Below are 24132 nucleotides of genomic sequence, written 5' to 3'. Positions count from 1 at the left end.
CGCACCAGAACGCGGTACAGTAGACGAAACATGCAAGTTGGGCGACAGTCATTAAACTCATCTGCCTGCGTAAACCTTCTGATACATGCAGCAGGGTTACGTGAACGTCTGAGCGGCAGCGATAGGTCGACTCAGCAATATGATATAATAAAAATGCTGTGTCATCGCATTCCAAAGGACTCAAAATTTAAAGCCCCAAATTTCACATTACAATGGGCTCCAGTGTTGAGAGAGCATGCTTCATGTTTTCTGTAGCCCCTTATGGAACGACTGAAATTCCACAAAGGGGCGTATTTGTTCCTCAGACGTTGCACAATAAACGTGACATCCGAATATATTCATTATAAATCGTGAATGAAAAGTGAGATTCGAACGAATGTCCGTTAGTGAACTAATTGTATACACTATTTATATCGTAATTCGGTCAGAAACGTCAAGATTGTTAGATGAACAAATCGTTTTGGATTAAAAGGCTTGGATATTCCATTTCCTTAGACTTTTGGGGATTTATGAACAATTTGTTTTAGACAATTTCATCGAAGCGGATAAAGGGAAGATTTTGAAGGTAAGTAAATATCCTAAATTGGTGCCGCCCGGTTCAGGTAACTAACAACTAGATTACAGTTTTATGACTGCTAAAATCATATTATGCTTTGTGTGTGCGCTTAATGGAATCCCGAAAGTCTAAGCTTTTCAACGATGTGCCGCATGACCGTATATTTTGAAGATTTAATGCTTCAAAGTTACAATGACGTTTATGCAGCGTCACGTGCAAGAGAGGGGGTGTACCATGTACAGCACAGTGTTCCTTATCAGGTTAAAACAATCCCATACTAATGATGAAAGCCTGCCCGAATCGATAAAAGTGTGAGTGCATACAAGTCATAGAGGAGGGACAGTCGCTCTTGGGCACGGTTCGGCCAGTTTAAATATAACAAGCGTGCGCCCATCTTCACTGTATCGTGTCCAACAGATGCCTAGTAGCAGGGTTTGTCTCACCTTTGGGCCACAGCACTTCGTTCTGTCATAGTACACGCCTTGGTCCTCTACGCAGATCTCACCCACAGACTGTAAACCGAGCAGAACAGAAAGGTTCATTTATAAGTAGAAATGATAAATGGACCCAGATTTGTTTCAGAAGGTATTAAGTTAAATTAATGTGGCCCGCTTTGTCTAAGATACAGGAGAAACTGAACCATTAAATAAAATACATTTTTAAAAGATGAGTTATCTCCAAGTCATCTTGTTGCTTTAACGTCTTTTTTCTGTTTTTGTTTATTTTTCATTAATTGATTCTGCTTGTTAACAGCACGCATCATCATTAATGTTCAATCATCACTTTATTCATTACTTGATTATTTTATTAATGTTAAACACTGCTTCAGTGTCACTTTGTAATGTGCACTCAAATAGACGCTGAACAGTGTTCATTTACCACCAGGGATTTTGATCTCTAATTGAATTCAGTCAAAGCAACAAGATGACTGTCTGATAACTTGAATGAAAACTTACTGATTTACTCACCATCATGTCATCCAAGAAGTTTATGTTTTACTTTTTTCAGCCGAACACAATCAAGAGTTATATTTAGGGATGCACCGAATGTTCAGTAACCAAAATTATTTGTCTGAAAATAGCAAAAAAACAAATTTTCTGTGTTCACCGAACAAGTGAAAAGGCAGAATAAATTTTACAGAACAATGAGGTCTTTGATGAAGCAATCAAATAGCCGTCAGTGGAGAGTGAGAGACGCGCAAATGCAGCAAACATGTTGGTAAGCATTTTAAAGTCTGAGAAATACGCAAAAACATACAGCACTAAACGTTTCAATTGTCATTTAAAATCAAGACATCCTATACATCTTGCAGCGTATTAAAAAGACATGGCGGAGGCAATCCTGTGTATTTGTCTGCTGAATGCACAAGCACGTAGAGAACAAGAGACTTTAGCTCTTCATATCATGTAATAGAACGACAAAGAGCGTCAGCAGTATGTAATAAAAACGTCTTAAAACCTCTACAATGTAAGTCCTACAATTACAAACACGCTTATATTAAACCAGAAATAAAACTTTTATTAGCAATAAGCTTTTTGTAAGGTTTTTGTTGAGAGCTTTTTCCTCTGTCATCTCCTGTAACCCTGGAGTCATATTAGCTACAAGCGACAGGCTACCATTCATTTTCAATCGGAGTGGCCGTTTGCCAGCGACAAGCGATGAGCTCGCCGCTGCGCCGAGCAAGGTGGGGCCAAAATAGACAAAAAAGGCTATTTTATGCAAATGCTGAGCAATGTGACAAAGCGACTGCCAATCGGAGTGAAGGCACAGGGTGACGTAGGTCAGTGGCTCGAGTCGAAGAGAATAATTCAAGATGGCGGAAAATGTGTATTTCTGTTAAGTTTGGCATTTTATCTCATACATTTTTTACTTTTATCGAGAAATAAATACTTTTAAATCCAAAAACATAGTTTTTGTAACTTAACAATACATCTGAAGTGACTTTGATACTGCTTTACTGTTGCCAAGCAACCAGGAGTAGGCATGCCCAGGAATGCCCATCAAGCGAGTGCGTGTCGCTCACTTTTGTAGCTAATGACTCTAGGATTAATCTTGTCGCCATCTCTCCTCTCTCTCTCTGCTCGTGCTTGACCGTCCATGCAGGCGTGCGTCCGCTGCTCAACATAAAGTGATATATACGTGTTGTTGCAAGTTTTTTAAGGCATAGTAATAAGTAGGTTATTTGCAATTTATGCGGGAATAGAAGATCGGATGAATGTCCATTTAGCCAAGAGTTTTAACAAGTCAAATAGCTATCGGATCAGAAAAGTGACCAGGTGTAAAAAAGGCCCTATAATGACTGCCAGAATGTAAAAAAAAATTAATTGTTAAATAATGTGAAAAATGTAACTTGCGCAATAGTGAGAAAATTGGCAAAATAATTAGAAAAATGAAAAATAAAATATACATTGTTTGGTTGTTTCGGTATTCGGCTGAGTTTTTCATTTTATTCGGATTCAGCCAAGAATTTTCCTTTCGGTGCATCCCTAGTTATATTACATAATTTCTGGGTTTTTCTTGCTTGATAATGGCATTGACCGAGATCAATGTTTTTCAAAGCTCAAAAGTTTATACACCCATCATTTAAGTAATCAATACATAACCCAGTGGGTTAGTAAATGTCTTGTAAAGCAAACCAATAGGTTTGTGATACAAACAATTGAAATTTTGAGCTTTTCGTGATAGTCAGGAAACATGTATAATGTAACCAGGCAATCGAAATATTGCAGCACGTTGAATCTAGAGTTGTTATTGTCTGTTTACATTACATAACTCCCTTAAAGCTTCACAAACCGTTTGGTGTCCGAAGACTCACTGGGTTATATATGGATCACTTATACGATGGATGGATGCACTTTTGGAGCTATAAAACATTGATGCCCAGTCAATGCCATTATTAAGCATTAAAGAGCCGGGACAATATTTAAAATAACTTTGATTTTGATATCTTTACTGTAATGAATACAAAGCAAGATATTTTGATAAATGATTGCGATCACTTATATTTCATATATATATATCAATTAAAGATCAATATACGTAAGTCCAGCACTGGCGTCGTCTACGGTCCTTGCAAGATGTCATCTTTCCATTTGTGTTCGGTCATCTGAGAGAGACAGGATCCAGACTGGAGCTTGCATAAGTGCTAGTAGAAATAAAATGCAAATAGAGAAAATTATCATGGCTGCTGTTCATAACTTTTTAGGTAGTGAAGTTGTTATTAAGTTATTTATAACCTGAGGCAAAGATACTTGATGCAATTATGTGTATGCTAGGCTGAAGAGATGTGTCTTTAAATGTGTCTAATCTAGACGTCATAAATGAACAAGCTTTTCTTCATCATGCAGATAATATGTTCCACAGCTTGACGTTGTTTTTAAGGGTGGAAGAAGGCAGTTTATGTGACGTGCGAGATATGATTTTTTAAAAGAAAGACTTCAGTCTAATATAAAGCACAAAGTCTTTTACTGTATTTGCTGAGGTGACATTAGATCCTTCTTTGTGCAAAGTGAACTATACGGGACGGTTTTCTGGACAGGGCTTTCCTAGTCCCAGACTAAAATGCATGTTTGCCTTAATTTAAACACACCTTGTGTCAATGGCATATCTTAACACATATTAGTGCTGTTGTTTTGTCTCAAGATGCACAGCAGTAGAGCTGTTGTGGTGTAGGCATTGTGACCTTGTGGTGATTTTGCTTCTGTGTTCTGGGATCGTTTCCGTAAAGGAGACCCAGTAACATTGGCATATAATTTACGGAAAGCATCTTAAAGGGATAGTTCGGCCAAAAATGATATTAAACCCATGATTTACTCACCCCTAAGCTGTCCAAGATGCATATGTCCATCGTTTTTCAGACAAACACATTTTCAGTTATTTTAGAAAATGTTTTAGATCTTTCAGTTAATTAAATGTGAAGTATAGCAAGTACCTTCAAGTCCCAAAAATTTGCATCCATCCTTCACAAAATAAATCCAAACGGCACCAGGATGATAAATAAAGGTCTTCTGAGGGTAATCCGCGCGGTGCTGTTGTAGAAATAATCATATTTAAAACTTTATAAACCAAAATAACTACCTTCCGGTAGCACCGCCACCTTACCCCGGATTTACACCGCACGAGTCTGTGGCGCGTTACGGCTCCGAAGAGGCAACCGGAACTGATTGCGGTCATTCTAGTCAATGCTTGTGTTTACATCAGATGCGCCGCAGCACGTTTCAAGAGCGTCCCAGAAGCTGCTCTACGCGCTGCTTCGCTAAAGATAGGTGCCTAGTCTATTTTTGACGTGCGCCGCGTTGAAGCCGCACCGTAAATATAAAATAAAAGTCAAAAATCCTGTCAATTTCAAAATAAACACCTCGTGCAGACTCCCGTATTTCACATCATCTTGCTCACAGGCAATGTATGTGAAATTAACATAATTGATGATGTGTTTTAGACGAATATGCATAGCTAAATACTTTAATATTTGTCCGTCCTAACTGAATTTTTATGTTTATTTACTTTTTTACTACAGAACAACAAAATAGGACAATGCAAAAAACTAAACAATATACAGAATGAATCCTAACAAAACATTAACATTTAGCCAACTTATCCATGAAAATCAAGAAAAACGTCTGACAGGAAAATCACGTGACGTTCTACTGCTGCTCTTCTGATCCGCTTCTTGTGTGAGTTGGCACCGCGTTGCAAGCCTGTTTGCAAGATGACTGATGTTGATTGTGCATTTATCGAGAGAGTAACCAGTTTGTATTTGGTAACCTTATAGGGGAAAAATAAACGACGCAGGTCGATAAACGTCACGTGATTCAAAAGTGAAGTGTGTATTACAAGGTACCAGGTTGCCCAATGTCCTCACTGACACTCTTCCAAGCGAGGTCCTTTTTATTCCTGTCTCCTCTATAGAAATAAAAACTTGTGTCATATAGCCCTGGGTAATTGCTTACAGACAATATCAACGCTTTGGTTGAATGAGTGACTCCGGGCGGGGCTGCCACCACAGCAGCAAGCAGGCTCCTGATTGGTTAACGCGGCGTGAAATTCCGCCAATTTTCAAATTTTTCAACTCGGGCGCCAGCCGCAAATTCGCGTGAAGCGCAAAATGCACAAAAAGCTCAATTCGCACCTTTCGAGCGAGCTTCACGCGCGAAAGAGGCGGAAACGCATCTTCCGTGCCGCGCCGAACGCCTCTTCCGTGCGTCGAGACCTCCTGACGTGCGTTAACGCGCCTTCACGTTGACTTAACATTGAAATCACTCGCGCTTCACGCCTCTTCCGCGGTTGGTGTAAATGCAGCATAAGATGGCGGCATCACAGGATGCGAGTTATTTTGGTTTATTAAGTTTTACATGTGGATATTTCTACAACGAAACTGCGCTGATTACCCTCAGAAGGACTTTGTTTATCATCGTGTAGCTGTTTGGATTTATTTTGTGAAGGATGGATGCACACTTTTTGGACTTGAAGGTCGTGGACCCCATAACTTCACATTTGATTACTGAAAGATCTAAAACATTTTCTAAAATAACTGAAAATGTCATCGTCTGAAAAATGATGGACATATGCATCTCGGACGGCTTCGGGATGAGTAAATCATGGGTTTAATATCATTTTTGGCCGAACTATCCCTTTAAAGGAGTTTAATGTAAAATAAGTATTTGGTGTTCCCAGAGTGCGTATGTAAAGTTTAAGCTTAAAATACCCCACAGATAATTTATTATAGCGTGTTAAAATTGCTGTGTGCCATTTTTGGGTGTGTCCTTAAAAATGCTAATAAGTGAATGAAGTGCTAACACTGTGCTAACACTGATCGCAATGATGGTGGTTTGTTGAAATTTAAACTCATTTGTGCTGTCAATTTTCTTTTCTCGCTCTCTTTCTCTCTGCACTAAATGGCAGTACAGTGATTGAATAGCGGTATTATTGTAATTGGCCTTGCTAAATACGTCACAAAACAGGCGAAATCTGAACTACCTAATTTTTCACATGCTTGTATAGAATGGTTTACCAAAACTAAGTTACTGGGTTGTTCTTTTTCACATTTCCAAGGTTGATCGAAGCACTGGGGACCCAATTATAGCACTTAAACATTGAAAAAGTCATGCTATGACCCTTTTAAACAATGCCGAAAAGAGGTTAACCCTAATCATTGGCAGTGTGAATGAACCAAAATCAAATGATCCCGAATGTGTTTTCTTTGTTTTTCCATAATATCTGTGTGAAAAGGGCTACATACATTAACTATTCATTGAAAGCGGTCCTGACACAAATTTCCTCGTCGTAGGAGATGTACGGCGTACTGCCGCGACTAAACTTGAGTCACTCTTTAGGATCTCTGACTGCTGGATTCCCCAATGCTTTTGTCATTCTTCATTATCCAGGCACCTGCGCAGAAACATTGAGAACAAAAGCACCAGGGCAGCAGTAAGGGTGCGTCTTACCTACACCTGATGTAGCGTGTACATGCCAAACGATGGAGTCCCCGCTGATCCCAACATAGCATCTGGTCTCACTAAGGGGGGAGAAGTGGTTATGAGTGGGATCTCGTGGGGGAGAGTCCTGGCTCGTGTCTTCCACTGTCGGTATGATGGCATTGGAGTGAAGCTCATCTGGATAGACCGCATCATAGATGTACATGCCCTACGCAGAGAAACAGACATAGTAGAGATGACAGGGGCACGCTGCACTCTGTAATTTCTCCTATAAAACAGACGGGGCGAAAGTGTTAACGCTTGACGGAAGGCTTGTCTGAAGCGTGGCCAACAGCCAATCACAGTGGCCGCTACACATGCTCCGGTCTTCCAAAAACTTATTTGGCTGGCTCTGCCTAGGTTATTTGCATAAGGCGATATGATTGGCTGATGCATTCGTTGCCACTTAAAAAGTTGAGAAATGTTACATTTCTGCCGTCAACAATGGCAGTGACGCGGCGCCCACAGATTCGCAATTCAGTTTGGCAATGCATGACGTCACCCATTAAAAGTCAATGGAAAGCGTTTACACTTACGCCCCGTGTGAATGTACCATCTAGGTTAAAGTCAAACACTAAAAATGTCTGTAACAGCTGGGTAAAAACAACTTACAGCAAATGATGTTGTGATCTTTTTTGCAAACAAGCAAAAGTAGGTAAAAGACATTATTAAATATTACAGATAAAAAGGTTTAAACAGCTACTGAAAAATTATTAGTGACAAATTAATCTATAAACATGTATTTCCAAATCATAAATTGTGGTACAGAAAGATTAATTTATCACAAAAGTGACTGAAAAGAAGTGAAAAGGGGAGGACACCACAAATGATGTCCAGTAACACCCACTAAAAATGTCTTGAGGTGTCTGTCAGTGAGAAAACCTACGCAGCAGTGCCAATGACCTGTGTACACACAAGAAGACAGGAAACATATGAGAGAAATATTAGGTAAAGAAAAAGCCAAGAAATGCATTCAGTCATTTCCAGCTCTGGATGCTGTTAAGATCCACAGTATGGCAATGATTATGATATAAAACACCTGTTCATTAAAACACTGTACATTTCAAGCATCTGACAGGGTTGAACATTTACATTTTCTTAATTCATTCATGTGAATGAATGTAAATCAGATTGCACTGTGCATAACAAAAAGGTTGTCATAGATTCTGGACTACATAATGTCAATGTATCTCTTGTGTTTCTAAATTTGCTGCTTAAACCATACAGCTCACATTATACAATACACTTTATACAGTAACTAAAACTGCCAATGGGGCATCATTTTAATATATAAAAACAAAAATCATATTACTCACACACAATGAATGTGTTTAAAATGAAAAGTTACCTCAGACAAGATATTTGCAAAAGCTTTTCTAACAAGCGGGACTGACCAACTGACCATAATTTATCATTTTAACAGTAAACAAACACTCATAATGAAATAAAACAACCAAAATTACTTTATTATTGAATTATATTATTGAATTAGATTATATTATATAATCATAGATAATCATCATTCATATTTTTCCTGAAATTTAAATGACCTCGAATCAGAATACTTCCAACTGCTGTTCTTACAAGCAATTGCCAGCTGTCTATATATTAACCAGTTCATCGTTTATACAGCAATAAAAACACTCATAGTGAAGTAAAAGGTATTTAGATTCATTTCAAGTAAAAAATTACCATCTTTTTGTCATTGTCTAACTAAAAACTAGAAGGAGTGATCTCTGAAAATCCTTACCTGACGCAACCGGAATCTAGTCGGTTATTAGCTATGCATAACAACGAGCTATCATTGGCTGACACGTATTGTTTTACATAAACACTTTATAACAACAAAAATGAATGCAAATAAATCCCTATTAATTCACCCACAAGGATTTTAGAAAAAATGCATCAAATCTGAATAGCGCTGCTGCTACTACTAACGTTACAAGGACTTTATTCGTTGTGCTGTAGTAACGTTAGACAGATTGCCTCACTAACTTTTAAGGGTCACAGACTTAATTTGATATTTATCTAACGTTAATTTAACAAAAACTTACCTGAAAACTACGGACACGGAGTGTGTCAGCTCATCTGGAGTCTTATCGGGTAATCCGTGGTGGAATTATCCACTCGCCATACGCTCATGATCCACACCAAATCAGAGGAACGAGAGGAAAAACTTATATATGCGTTTAAACTATTCGTTCACCGGCAAACGCAGGCTTGTTTGACTTTATGCAGCTCCGAGAAAATGACAGGCGGATGACGTCAAAGTTCCGCGAGTTCGATTCGAGAAATCATATGGAGAAGTCTATTTTCGACTAGCTCACGCGGTACCTTGACGTCATCCGCATGTCATATCTAGCGGTGCCGCATGAAGTCGAACCTGTCTGTGGACCACAAAAGAAGGGGGCGTAACACGAAGGGGGCGTAACTTGAAGTTGACCAAATCACACAGAACCACGCGAGATGTCAAGACGACTTCCGCTAAACTGACATGGCACACCCGATAACTAGTTTAGTAATTAGAAGATTGTTTATAGTTCACTTATACGGTTATACCTTTAGCGAAATGACAACGTTGATGCCGTAAAGGTTTTAAATTGAGCGCACGGAGAAAGTAAAGCGCTCGGATGGTCTTAAGTTTTTTTTAAAGTTTGGAGTGAGATTACCAGTACATCTGTCAGGTGAGGGGCCACTGTTATTTTCTCTCAAATTTTTGCCTGCAGTACCCGTTTTACCCATAGATATCTAGGATTTTACCTATTGTTCATAATTGACCAGCACAAATAGAAATAGAAAAAAAGACACATTTATTTAAATAAATTATTAAAAAAATACTAAATTAAAATAAAATCAGTTTATAAAAACAGCGCTGCTTAATGCTGTATTGTAGGATTTTCAACCTTCATATCAACAAATATTTTAAAATTCAAAAATAAATTTAGATATATTTAAAACATATTTTGTCCAAAGAAATGTTGTTGTTGTTTTTTGCCGTGTGGGACAAATGATCAAGAGTTTTTTTTTTTTTTAGCAAAGCAGAGGTGCCAGAACGAGTTAAACAAGAGAGAACACTAGCCGAATCACCTATTTTAAAGACCATAATTTCATAATTATCCATTTCTAACCCTTGTGAATTAAAAATCATCATTGTCTGTAGTCCAACTCCACTGGCTATCAGTCAGTCTTTAAACGCAAAGGAAAGTATATAGATAGGCAGGTGGGGCAGTTGGAGGTTTTAAAGATTTTATTAAATGACAACAATAACTGACAGCTATGAGCCACCGAGCGCCCCCTGCAGGATTAACTTTTCATCCACATCCACACAATGATGCGGTGTATTTATTCTGGACCAACGAACGACAGGTGCATCGCTTTGTTCCGCCCTCCAAAAATGCGCAAACGGTGATTTTTTTTAATGGAAAACCGATACATGATGTCGAATATGATGTAAGACACGGTGTTTTATTGTCCCCATCGCTGAAAAGCAGGGCAAGCGCGTCGTTATGTCTCTTTCTGCGCATCACGTTCAGCGCGCGCTCGTCTTTTATTTTATTTTTTGTATGATGAGCGCGGCCGCGACTCGATCCTCTCCCACATCCGACCTAAAGTCCAAAATATCAGGCGTGGAGGAACTGTTGGAGGAGTTCCGTAAGCAGCTTCAGCAGGAGGAGACGGACTCCGGTGAGAATGATGGAGACGCGTGCGTCAGCGAATTTACGGCAGCGGAGGAGCGCATCATTCGGGCGAGCGCATCTATCGAACAGGGCGCCGCGTTCCTGTCCGCACCGCCGCGGGTGTTCAGTTGGAGAGATTGCGTGCACGCCTGCTGCTCGCACCCGCGCTGCACGGCCGCCATCATCCAGGAGGACCAGAAGCAACCGGACGGCAGCCTACGTTGTTATCTGTTCAACTGCACGTACAGAGGCAGGGACGTATGCGCATTCTCCTTTCAGCCCGGCTTTAGCACGTACAGTCGCGCGAACGACAGCGCAAGACCCGAAGAGCCCGTCATCGCGGTCACTGAGCGGCCCGAAACCGCAGCCCGGAGACCTTCACACGGGAGAGATGAGCCTGTGATACCGGGTGCGTTTCTCTGGTTTTGTGACAATCATTGGAGCTGGTATAATAAACATACATTACATGAAAATTGAAGTGGACCCTGGTCATTTAGGGGCCTGAGTTAGATGTCAATGAATACATAATCACATCAGTCTTTGTAAACAGTAGTGAAGGGTCAGGGGAGGGTGAGGCTCAAAGTTTCTTCTCTTCCTGGCTCCTCACATGAAGCTGATTTGAGACACGGTTCCAATGCACCATGACATCTAATAATCTAAAATAAACTGAAGTGAGGCTTGGACAAAACTAAGCAAATATTTAGTGACTACAATGTTGACTAATGGCTTAAATAACGAGACATTTTATGAATAGGCACATGTTTACATAAACAACGTCTACACCTGATTGTACATTCGGATAAATGTTGTATTTTCAAAAAGTGAAATAGACTCTTGTCAAAAGGGTAAAACTGAAACGAAGGTTTTGAGTTGTAAACAGCGTTGTTTATTTGTGTTGTCACAGTAGATGTTGATCATGACTTTGTTTTCGGGTGTTTGTCAGATTTGGATGAGCCGCCCCGCAGTGATGCTGGTCAGGATCTTGTGGTTCAGCTGCCGACAGACTGGGCCGTGCTGGACGGTAGAGACAGCACTGATGATCACGAAATCACACATTATGAATGGGCGCTTGTCAAAGGAGACCCATCTGTTCACATGAAGGTAAACCTATAAACCTTGGTACCATACAACAGATATTGCTATGATGGATAATCAAGTGAATATTTAAAGCGCCACTGTTATCTTCTAGTTTAACTCTTGTATGGTCTTGTTGTTCAGTCTAACCCTGTTTGAATTGTCCTTAATTAAAAAACAGTTCCTTTTATCTCAGTGGCATGAGACTTTGTGACTTTTGCAACTATAACTAAACACATACAAAATAGTTAGTTAAATAGTGTGTTCAATTCAATTCAATTTTATTTATTTAGCGCTTTTCACAATTGTTTAATTTTTTCAAAGCAGCTTTACAATAAAGGGGACAGATCATACAAATTAAGTGCTATCCCCTGTGCTTCTATCAACCAGGAAAATGTGAATAAGATCAACCCAGAAACTTAGTATTGGTAAACCATTCTCTGCATGCATGTAAAAAAAGGTAATTGAAATTTGGTTCCCATTGTGAACCAAACATAAATATATATCTGATGCAGACAGCATATGGTGTATTTTTGAGATATTTAAAAGATAAAAGAATGCTGTGCGGCAGACTTTGAAGATATGACTATCGAAAGATAGACTGCTGTTGAACATCATACACCTAGGCTCTTGAGTGTGAAAGATGGCACAACAGTGCAGCAACTTGTAATCTGACATATTTTGTTTGCAGCGATTCGGTTCAATAATAAGTATCTCTGTCTTATTGGAGTTTAGCATAAGGAAGATATTCGCCATCCAGTCATTGATATCGCTAATACTGTCTGTAAGCTTAGAAAACTGATGGGTTTCGCTAGGATGTGAGGAGATGTAAAGCTGGATATCATCTGCATAGCAGTGAAAACTTATGTTATGTTTTCTGATAATGTCTCCTAGAGCAGTGTTTCTCAACCCTGGTCCTCAAGGACCCCCTTCCAGAAAGTTTTAGATGTCTCCTTATTTAAAACACCTTAACCAACTCATCAGCCTCCTTCCAGAATGTCACCCTATCAAGCTAATAATTTAAATCAGGTGTGTTAATTAAGGAGACATCTAAAACATTCTGGAAGGGGGTCCTTGAGAACCAGGGTTGAGAAACACTGTCCTAGAGGTAACATACACACAAAAAAATGCTGGGTGGAAAATAACCCAACCACTGGATCACTATTGCACCAGACCAACAGTAGTTAATTTGACCCAGCAAGATGGGTTGCTCATCTGTAACCCAACAGATGAGTTAAATATTCTACCCAAACACTGGGTCAAAATAATTACAACTATGGGTTGATTTAACTACATATTTGTTATGTAGTGTACCCAAATGTTGGGTCAAATTAATTACAACTATGGGTTGATTTAACTACATATTTGTTATGTAGTGTACCCAAATGATGGGTCAAATTAATTACAATTATGGGTTGATTTAACTAAGCTCACATTCCTATCTTACCATATTTGCGCTACTCACCTGACCAACGGTGAGCTCGAACTGCCAGAAGCTGGCGGAAGGAGATGGTCCTCACTGCAGAACACGAGATCCAGGGGGCGGGGTTGGATCTAGATCCAACTCCTCCCACTTTATATACTTTGTTCCGTAAAATGAACCAGTATATTTGCGTTGTTGCAGCCCGCAATTAGTTGCATCCTGTGGTCACCAACGTTTGCTCTTGTCAGTTTAAGTGTATGTTTGATTAATAATATAGTCGAGAATGATTCACAATATAGTAAGTAATGATCACAGTTAGTGTAAGGGGAGGGAAGGGAGACGTTCCCGACAGGGTGATAGCCTATCACTGAAGGGATTTATTTGTGACCCGGTTGGCTGTACATTATCCCACTTATTACACATAAAAACACAAATGTATTTAATATCTTTTATTAGCACATTTAAAAAAAACATAAACCATGTTTAGGAAACATAGGTAACGCAACACAGACAAAGTAAATTAGACATGTAGTGTACACATACCTTTTATTATTTATTCGCCTTTATTCGATGAACAGTCAGTTTCTCTGCTGTGACGAGCTCACGATGTGCTGGACTCTGGTGACGATGAGGTTCGAAGCACAAACAACCCATGTGCTGGGTCAACCAATATAAGTTGGGTTGATGGATTTTGACCCAACTCATGAGTTGCACAAAATAACCCAAATTCTATATAAATAACCCATAATGGGTAAAGCATTTCATAACCCAGCAGTTGGGTAGATTAAATAACCCAGCATTTTTTAGAGTGTATGTAATGAGAAAAAGATAGGACCCAGAACTGATCCCTGGGGTACACCGTATTTAACAGGAGAGTTATATGACTTTTCCTCATTTACATAAACAAAGTGATAGTGATAAGTTAAATACGATCTGAATAGTTTACTATAATGTTATTGAGGGTCAAAATGGCCCCATATTGTAAATAAATGGGAAAGGCAATCAAAAAGTTTTTATTTTTCATTTGTCAACCTTTTTTATTAATTTCTTATTCACATGTTAATTGTTTTTATGCTTAAATAAATAAAAAATATAATATGTAATTGCAGTTTTTTTTGTGACATCTTATGCATCATGATTGCAAAACCAATCACTTAGAAGCTGTCAAACAACAACAATTTAAAAACTTTGATAAAAATATGTTTACAAAAATCTATTATAGAATTTGTGACAGGAGCAGTTTGCTACATACAGAAAAATAAATGGTTCTTAATGGTTCTCTATGGTCCTCTGCAGGATATATATGGTCATTACACTTTTTCCATAACTTTATCTAACCAACAGATGGCAGAATTGTGTTCAATAGATCAATAATCATTTTAAATATGAGTTATTTCTGGATGTTTAAACTAGCCTTTCAATTATTCGAAAATAATTAACATAATTCATTTACAAATAATTCAAAGGACCGGAGTCAATTATTCCACTTATACCACAGTTACCAAAGACATTGCTCAGGTGGTTATTTAAAGACATTTGACAGAAGATGTGTGCATTTAATGCATACCCGTGGATCATTTCTTAACCAGAATAAATCAGTATAAAGCATTCAACAGCCCTGTGGTATAAATGAAAATGTAATATTTCATAAGCAAACACATGGTTTAGTTAAGTACTTTTACATTAAATTTGTAAACATTTACCATAGACCAAAACACCATTAATTTATAGTTTAGAAGTAAATTTTAAACAGATAAACAAAATTTCTATACAATCACTGTGTAATAAAGTGGTTTCACAAGGACCTCAGATATCCTGACTGTAAAACATATATGAGGTTAATAAGAGTTTAATATCCATCAACAGCATGTGAGAACAGATGAGATTATTATGATATCATTATAATGTGGTCTGATCTGTGTTGCAGGTGACTCATCCGGGTCTTTTGAAACTCATTGATCTCAGAGAGGGAATTTACACCTTTCAGTTAACTGTAACGGATACAGTGGGACAGAAGAGCTCTGATAATGTCTCTGTCAGTGTACTCGCACCTGCAACCAATGCAGAAGGTCTGTGTGCTCACGTTTTACCAATCTTATTTAACAACAACCTGCAGTTATCTGTGATTATGTATGATATTTTGTAATATGTGTTTGTTTGCAAAACTATGTGTTTTTCATGTTGTTTAAAGAAAACCCTGTTAGTCATAGCTGATTAAGAGGTCTTTTGATCCATTCTGTTTGGAAGCTGAGGGGATTGTGGGATTGATGAAGAGGAGCAAGCAGTAAGGGCATTAAAAAGCTCAGAAAGTCTGAACTGCTTGGAAACCAAAGGCGTATTTTCAAAATGTACCAGTTGTTATATTTCTGAGTTTACTAGATGTCCATCTCAATGTGTCCTACACACTCCAACAATTCAGAAAGAGGGATTTGTCATTAATTGTTTTGACATGAATGTGTGTTTCAGTGTGTACAGGTCACTGTTCTCGCTATCAGTTCATGTGTGATGATGGCTGCTGTATTGACATCGGTTATGCCTGCGATGGAAAGCAGCACTGTCCTGATCGATCTGATGAAGACTTCTGCCAAAACTGTGAGTCTACACCACCAAACCTTTTTCATTTTATCAGAAGTGTACATTAAAATAAATGTAAGAGCTGCCCACACTGAAAACAACTTGCCCAGACATATCTTGAAATTCATCAGTGCCCTTTGCTTTGCCTTAAAATGTACACAAGTAATGTTTTTAGTAAGGCATGTTTGTTAAAACTAGTTATATTTCCTAATTAAACTAAAGTCTAGTCCTGGCTTAAGCTAATCCTTGTCTGGGAAACTACCCAAAAGTGTAGTATAGTTGTTTGTAATGGCAAGCACAGTTAGGGTTAATGCACAAACTGGAAGTTTTAAAGGTCACGTTCTTCCTGGTACCATTTTTTAAACCCTAGTTAGTGTGTAATTTTGCTATAATAGCATAAATAATACCTGTAAAATGATAAAGCTCTAAATTCACTGCTAGGCGATATATTTTCTTCAATAGAATTCCTCTTTAAAAGCCTACAACGAACGGTCGGTTTGGACAACAGCCCTCTATTTCCTGCTTTAATGACGTCAGCAAAACAGTTCGTTGACTAAACTCCGCCCACATGAATACGTCAGTCACCAGCTTAAAACGGCTCTGCTAAGCTAAGCTTCTATCGAATCACAGCACACAAAACAAACTACACAATCAGAACTCGATACGTTTTTCTGAAGGAGGGACTTTACATAACAAGGAATACATCAGCCTGTTTCAAGGACAGTGAAAACAGCGCTATACAGATAAGTAAATTGTGTGAAAAATACCGCGTTTTTTACACGTGAAACATGAACACATGTTATATTGCCCACTATAAACACAATCAAAGCTTCAAAATCACAGACAGAACGGGAGCTTTTAAAGATTTAGGTACTATAAGAGACGCCCCTCTTTTTCCCAAAACTCCTCCCTTAAAGGACACGCACATAGATGTTTGAGAACAGTTGTATTCAGACATTCAAAAGACCATCATTGCATCATCTCAGTGTCACACAAAGGTAAAATCAACTCATACAATGAATTTAAAGATTCAGATTTTGACTGAATAAGCCACATTTTGAGTCTATACTATCAGCTTTATAATAATAGTTTTATTATTTCATATATGTTACATAATTTGTTGAAAATATATTGTACCATAATTTTGTTAAAGGGATATTTCACAATACTTCTTAAGATTTAAAAATAATAATTTGTGTCCCCAGCTGGTGACTGCTCTTCCGAGGGGCACGAATTCAAAATATGTGTTTGGAGTGTCATGTGTGTTGCTCGTGTTTTTAAAATATGTGTTTGTTGCTTAATGTTAACCGTGTCTTGTCAAAATAAGTGCCTGCTGCACATGCGTCAAAACCGTTTATGATAAAAGAGACGCTCACGTTCACAAAATACACGCAAGACACTCCCTTAACAGTAAAATCTGATTATGCATGAGATTATGCGAGTATCTGGCAAACACAAGTGTCACTTTTATCATAAACCCTTTAGATGCGTGTGCAGCAGGCACTTATTTTGACAAGACCAGTGATGCACATATGTTCACACATTTTGAAATGACGAACCACACACATAATGGACTACATACATGTTGTGACGAGCTTTGCATTGTGCACCCTCGAAAAAGAAGTCCCGGCCGCCACTGGTCCCCAGAGTGCATATGTTATGAGTTTTAGTTCAAAATAACATATAGATAATTTATTATAGCATGTTAAAATTGCCACTTTTTTAGGTGATAGCAAAAATATGCTGTTTTTGGGTGTCCTTTTTAAATGCAAATAAGCTGGAGAAATGCAAACACTGATCGCCATAATAGGGTTTGTTGAAACTGAAACTCAATTGTGCTGTTTGTTCCTCTCTACACTAAATGGCAGTGCTGTGGTTGGATAGTGCAGATTAAGGGGCGGTATTATTATAATAATTCTGACATCACAAGGGGAGCCAAAATCAATGACCTATTTTTTCACATGCTTACAGAGAATGGTTTATCACAACTAAGTTACTGGGTTTTTCTCTAGGTGGATAGAAGCACTGGGGACCCAATTATAGCACTTAAACATGGAAAAAGTCAGATTTTCATGATATGTCTCCTTTAAAGCTAAATTAATTTCTTTGTTTATGACTTTTGTAATATTCACCTTACTGTGATAATTTGGTTATACTGTCCAACCCTGATGGACGGTATATAACTCATGACCAAGGTTTTATGTAAATGGGTAATATAGACTTTGTTGTGTGTTTATGTATTTGTAGTTGACAGCGGACGTAAATCCAACTTTCCCTCTAAACATGAACCAGATATACAACCTGAAGCAGCAGTCCAGACACCCATAAAACTACAGATGCCTGATATCTCCTATAAACCTGAACAGCACCAACATTATGACACTGTAAACCAAGGTAAGGCAAATCACAAACATACTTTAAAGGTAAAGTGTGTTGTGTTTGATAGTAAAATACCTACGAATTACAAGTTTAAATGATTAGAGTTGAGAAAATAATAATTTTTGGTCTTTTCTTTACACAAAACTAACGTAATAGACATGCAAAAATAATATAGTCCTACATATGGTGCTATTTTATTGTCATTGCTGGTCACTGCTTTCTTTGGTTGTAATGAAGAGCAGAGCATTACAGTCTTTTTGTGTTTTATGAGGATAGAAAGCCATACATGTTTAGATGAGAAATGATTAAATTATAGTTGAAATACATTTTAAACGTGATTCAGGCCACTGTTAAAGCCATACAGATGTTGCTTTGTGTGGACATGAATCTTCACGAGTACAGACTTTCAGTGTCATTTTCTTTCTCTTGTAATGGCCGTTGTTAACAAAGCATCTCTGTGTCCGGACATTTGATACTGAGAGTATAAGTTTGTCTCTGTGTCAGATCCCTGTTCGGTTCCTCCGGTGGTCGGCCCGTGTAAAGGAGTTTTCCCACGCTGGTATTATGATTCGGTAACAGGACAGTGTCTGCACTTTCAGTATGGCGGCTGCAAAGGAAACCACAACAACTTTCTGCAGAAGTCTGACTGTGTGAATGAATGCATTCAGAAACCACGTGAGACACGAGCACCTCTTTATTTATTCATTACGTTTAAATATCTGCGGCAGATTTATGATTTTGTGTATCTGTTTTTCAACAGTAACAAAACACCAAGCAACTGCGACTCCATCACCCGTCATAAGAACAAACACAGGTACGTATGTAAGGCAAATTATCAGTGTATCGCTTCTAACCAGTAACCTGTCACAGCTCGCACAAAATCAAGATCACAATACATTTTAACATATATAGCGGCCGGATGCATGAATAAGAACTTACTTAAGAAAGATAAATTATACATTTTTAGGATTTTAAGAAAATTTCTGTAATATTTGTGTAAAACATCTTATTTTTTTTCTTTACTGTAAAATGACATCAATTATTTTAGCATACTCTTGAGGTAACAAACTGATCTATCCTGATAGATCTAACTATGGATATGATTAGATATAATTAGAGTCCAGTTTCACTAGATCTCTCTCAACAAGACATTAAAGTCCCTGAAAAGTCGATCTTGAAAATTGTTTTTAAACACATTATAAATGTTATAAATGTATTGCTGAAACACGTTACAAAGACTGTGAACTATGTAGTACTAAATAAAAGGCGTTATCTGGGTATTTTTGACTATTTGGTTAAATATAAATATAATATAATTAAATAGTAAATATAATACAGATGATTAATTGAATAATCTTAGTTACATTTTTAATTCAATTCAATTTTATTTATATAGTGCTTTTCACAATTGGTAATTGTTTCAAAGCAGTTTTACATTAAAAGAAGCAAGGGGAAACACAGAAAAATCCAAAGACAATATAAGTAGCAAAATACAGCAGCTATGAATAAACTTTACAAGCGAGCGTATTAATAATGTCTCGTATATAAGAGGGTGCTAAGTTAGGCCAATGTCGGCTGACTCCACAGGGTTGAAAAACGTATACTTATACCGCTAATACAGTCTTTTAGTTTACAGAGCTGGTGTGTTTCGCTAGGATGTGAGGAGATGTAAAGCTGGGTATCATCTGCATAGCGGTGAAAACTTATGTTATGTTTCCTGATGATGTCTCCTAGAGGTAACATATATAAAGAGAACAGGATAGGACCTAAAACTGATCCCTGAGGTACACCGTATTTAACGGGGGAGTGATATGACTCTTCCTCATTTACATAAACAAAATGATAGCGATTAGTTAGATACAATCTAAATCAGGCTAACGCCTGACCACTGATGCCTACATAGTTTTCTAGTCTATTGAGTAAGATTGTGTGATCTTTTGTGTCAAAGGCTGCACTAAGCTCTAGTAATATAAAAATGATCGGATTTTAAAAGGAGGTCATTTGTAACTTTAAGCAGTGCTGTCTCTGTGCTTTGGTGGGGCCTGAATCCTGATTGGAACTTTTCATAAGTACTATTATTCACTAAGAATGCACATAGCTGACTTGCCACTACCTTTTCTAATATTTTAGAAAGAAATGGGAGATTTGAGATTGGTCTGAAGTTATTAAGATCTCCCTGGTCAAGGTGTGGTTTTTTAATGAGCGATCTAATAACTGCTAGTTTATAGGCTGTTGAAACGTTCTCTAGTTTTAGCGATGAGTTAAAGATATTTAATACTGGGTCTGACACTACAGGGAATACCTAAGTAATTTTGTGGGGACGGGGTCTAACATACAGGACGATGTTTTGGATGACGTTACTAATTTAGAGAGCTCTTCTATTGTAGTAGCCTTAAATGACTCAAGATGTTCGTGTGGTAATCTAGTGTTAAAATGTACTACTGGGTAGATTGGTGACTGCTTGCGTAGCTACAATGTTTTCTCTAATAACCGTATTTTTGTTAGTAAAGAAGTTCATGAAGTTATTACTATTGTGTTGGAGTTTGCTATTGGTTTCTGTTTGTTCTTTGTTTCTAGTCAGTTTCGCAACTGTGCTAAAGAGGAAACAAGGGTTATTATGATTTTCTTTAATGAGCTTGCTGAGATTGATTGAACACTCTCTTTCCATGCTGCACACCATACCTCTGACTTTGTGCTTCTATAATTTCGTTAAATTTTTCTAGCTACTTTTTTAAGGGCTGCAGTATGATGGTCATACCATGGAGTTGGCGTTTTTTCTTTAATTCTCTTTTTCCGAATGGGAGCAACAGCTTCCAGTGTGGTAAAACAAACAGTGTTCAGGTTTTCTATTACACTATCCAGATCTTCACGGTTATCTGATACATGTTTCATCTGGGACAGGTCCGGAAGAGTGCTAATAATGCTATCTTTAGTGGTGGACATTATTGTTTTGGCTAATAGGTAGCATGTTGTGGACCGTGTGATCCTACTTAAAAGCAGTGGTGTAGTCTACGTGATACGCAGGTATACGCCGTATACCCACTAGAAATTGTCAAGGATTTCCGTATACCCACTAAAAATAGCTTGAGGATGCGTAACAGCATGGTTTTCTGACATTTCAAACTTTTAGTCATAATTCAGATGTACTGCAGTAGCATGCTACACTTGCTATTTTAGCGGGTTGAACTGCATATATATATATATTAGGCTATATATTTGGTGTGTTTGAATTCCTGCCGAACTGCGTGATCCGATTCGCGTATGAAATCAAATTACCATAGCGGCGCGAAAGTGACTGGGGAGCAGACTGGTGTGGCACCAGAAGAACCCACAGGCGAGTGACAACAAAGTACCGCGAGAGCGATTTCAGTAATCACATGGAGAAATCTGCTTTGAATCGCTCTCGCGGTACTTTGACATCACCAAAGGGTCTGCTTAGCGCCAAATGAAGTCAAACCTGCAGTGTAGCTGCTCACGCGACACTGTAAACAAACCATGTGAAGTGAACGAGTGCTGCAATATAAAATCCGGAGAGTTAACAACGCACATGTGAGTAAACAACATTTAAAACATCAGTCCAGTTTATTACTTTATTTGGAGGTAAGGCTCCAAATGCAATAAAATAAGCCCGTAATTATATCCTGATGGTTTTAGCTTTCAGCATGTGTGCTTGTGCTTAGTCTTAAACTTTCCTTCTCTGTGTTAATTTATATATCCACGTTCAAGATGTATATGATCTTAAACTTTTGTGAGGAAAATCATGTCTGCGTTGATGTTCAGTTCAGACTTGCAAATTAAAGGTCATTTTCTTCACTTTGGTTTGGGTGTCTAATATTAGGCTACATGATGGTCTTGTAATAATAATTAAGTAAAAGCCTATTTTCATTTTTAGACACTGCTTGTATTATATGTATAAAATAAGCTTTTATTTAAATGAGTATGCAAATTAGAGTTAATTCATGGTCATCTTATATGTGTATTAATTAAAAACATTTACACCATTAAAATACACATGGTAATATTATCACTAGGTGTCATATAATAGCTATTGAAAGAGTGGATGTTTTTTCTCCTTCAATGCATGTGTTAGCCACGGATTGAAGATTGTAAACAGTTTATTTAATTTTAATTAACAGTTGAGTAACTTTTGGCCCTGAGTTAGATGTTGATTAACACTAAACCAGTCTAAAAATCCATCCAGTTTCCCCAGCTGTTAACCCATTGACTGTTAAAGTCTTTTTTTCTTATAATAAACTGACATGTTGATAACACATTCAGTTTATGTGTTTATGAGTACACTTTCAGAATGCTCTCGATTACGTAAAGATCCATACTGTATGCATCTGTAAGTGTGGTGGTGCTTATGGGGTGTCACGCTGGGACGAGTGAGCATAAGGGTGAGAGGGAAAAATCACAGTATACTCACTACAAAAATCTAGACTACACCACTGCTTAAAAGTATGGTGTACGAGACAAGGCTGTGGTCTTCACTGGTGTCTCTGTCAATGGTTGGACTAACTTTGTCTGACTAGAAGCAGATTTAGCAGGTGTTATTGTACCAAACACAGACAGTGGAAATTGACTGTTTCTTAACATTCTTGTGACGTTAATTAAAAACCTTGAGATGGAGACCATTGGAGACCTTTTAAAATGATAATTAACACATACGATCATTCTTTCACGTCACATGTATTTCTTGAAAAACGTTTTTTTTTTGTGATTATGTGTTCTTGTGGTAATTCTGTTGGTGTAGAAATGTATTGACTGTAGCAGATAATGTTGAGTTTGTCTATATGTGCAGCTCCCATTGCTTCAATTCATGAAGAGAAACATCAGTCTCCATTCCTGGTGCGTCAGAATTCACCACCGGTATCTAAAGTACATCGCATACTCGAAGGACACCCGCCACCTGAGTCAGGTGCGATTTACATACACAACTCTCTGCAACTTACATCTGTGTGTGTGTGTGTGTGTATATATACTGAAAAATATAAGCATGTCTGTTTGTGTAGGTGCGATTCTGCCTCTAGCTTTGGGTTTGATCATCAGCGTTCTGCTCTTATTAATGGTTGGCTGTCGCCTCTTCCTCGTGCGTCGTCGACTGAAGAAAGCTCTGCCTCTCACCACAGAAGAGTCGGATTACCTCATCAATGGCATGTACTTATAACTGAACAGACACCTGTCAATCAACCTGCCAAATTATGACACTATTCACATATGTGTGTGTGTGTGTGTGTATAGATGAAATCTGTTGTAATCTATTAATAAATATTTATTCATTTATTTTTCTTTCGATAACAACATATCACCTCAAAGTTTCCCCTGAAATACCCCAGTTCACATACTGTCTGTCCTATGTAGCCGGCCAGATTAGCCAACATCTTGAATGATGTGCCTGGATGACAATTTGCACATTTCCCACAAATCCACGCGTTTTGGGAAGAGGAGGTTTTTGTTTTGGATCTTTGTAATTAAAAGTGATTTTATGATGTGATTGTACAATCTCTTAAAATGCATACTTAAAAGTACATGCTTTTGTACTTGAAGTGTGCACATTTGTGTGAAAAGTTTAGCTTTATTTTTATGATGCATGATGTATAACAAGCTTTTTCCTTTTCAATCGCCTTACCCAAGACTTCTGGGCCTTTTTGGTATAAACATTTCACTTTAAGTCTGTTTTCTTCCTTGAAATCATATTTAAATCATGTGTTCATTATGTTTCTCAGCGTATGGCATAGACAAGAGATTTAACTAACAGAAGCATCAACATCATCTTAAGGAGATTTATATGGTCCTAACAAGAACTCTTGGAAAAATAAAATTGCCTTATATGACAGAATATTTGAGTTTAATGTGGTTTTTATGGCTTACTGTGATATTAAACACATATAATATAATCTTTAGTTACTCTATGTAATTGTGTTTTAAATAAATCAAAGTAAAAATTTCATGTTATATCAAAAGGTTCATAGTGTG

The 24132-nt window shown here is 37.8% G+C and overlaps 2 protein-coding genes across 13 annotated transcripts in view; one reads left to right on the top strand and one right to left on the bottom strand.

Annotated features, from left to right (window-relative positions):
- Positions 1–9579, bottom strand: part of LOC129453405 (uncharacterized) — a 64661-nt gene extending 55082 nt beyond the window's left edge. For 6 of the 12 annotated variants that reach the window (XM_073855731.1, XM_073855732.1, XM_073855733.1 and 3 more), the window contains exons 1-4: positions 9084–9579; positions 7877–7932; positions 6795–7198; positions 3596–3701 (exon numbers count right to left, since the gene is read on the bottom strand). The gene's annotated coding sequence lies outside the window, so the exon portion shown is untranslated. The other 6 variants (XM_073855734.1, XM_073855736.1, XM_073855739.1 and 3 more) reach the window with 6 other exon arrangements.
- A 185-nt stretch (positions 9580–9764) lies between these two features.
- On the top strand, positions 9765–23997 carry lrp11 (low density lipoprotein receptor-related protein 11). Its single transcript, XM_073855747.1, has 9 exons — positions 9765–11115; positions 11650–11807; positions 15131–15272; positions 15670–15795; positions 18025–18171; positions 18661–18831; positions 18917–18970; positions 22958–23074; positions 23169–23997. Exons 1-9 carry the CDS (start codon positions 10536–10538, stop codon positions 23321–23323), a joined length of 1650 nt encoding a protein of 549 aa, XP_073711848.1. The 5' UTR covers positions 9765–10535; the 3' UTR covers positions 23324–23997.
- The last annotated feature ends 135 nt before the right edge of the window (positions 23998–24132 follow it).

The sequence above is a fragment of the Misgurnus anguillicaudatus genome, chromosome 18 (genome assembly GCF_027580225.2).
Source record: "Misgurnus anguillicaudatus chromosome 18, ASM2758022v2, whole genome shotgun sequence".
NCBI lineage: Eukaryota > Metazoa > Chordata > Actinopteri > Cypriniformes > Cobitidae > Misgurnus > Misgurnus anguillicaudatus.
This window is presented reverse-complemented; position numbering and strand designations above follow the sequence as displayed.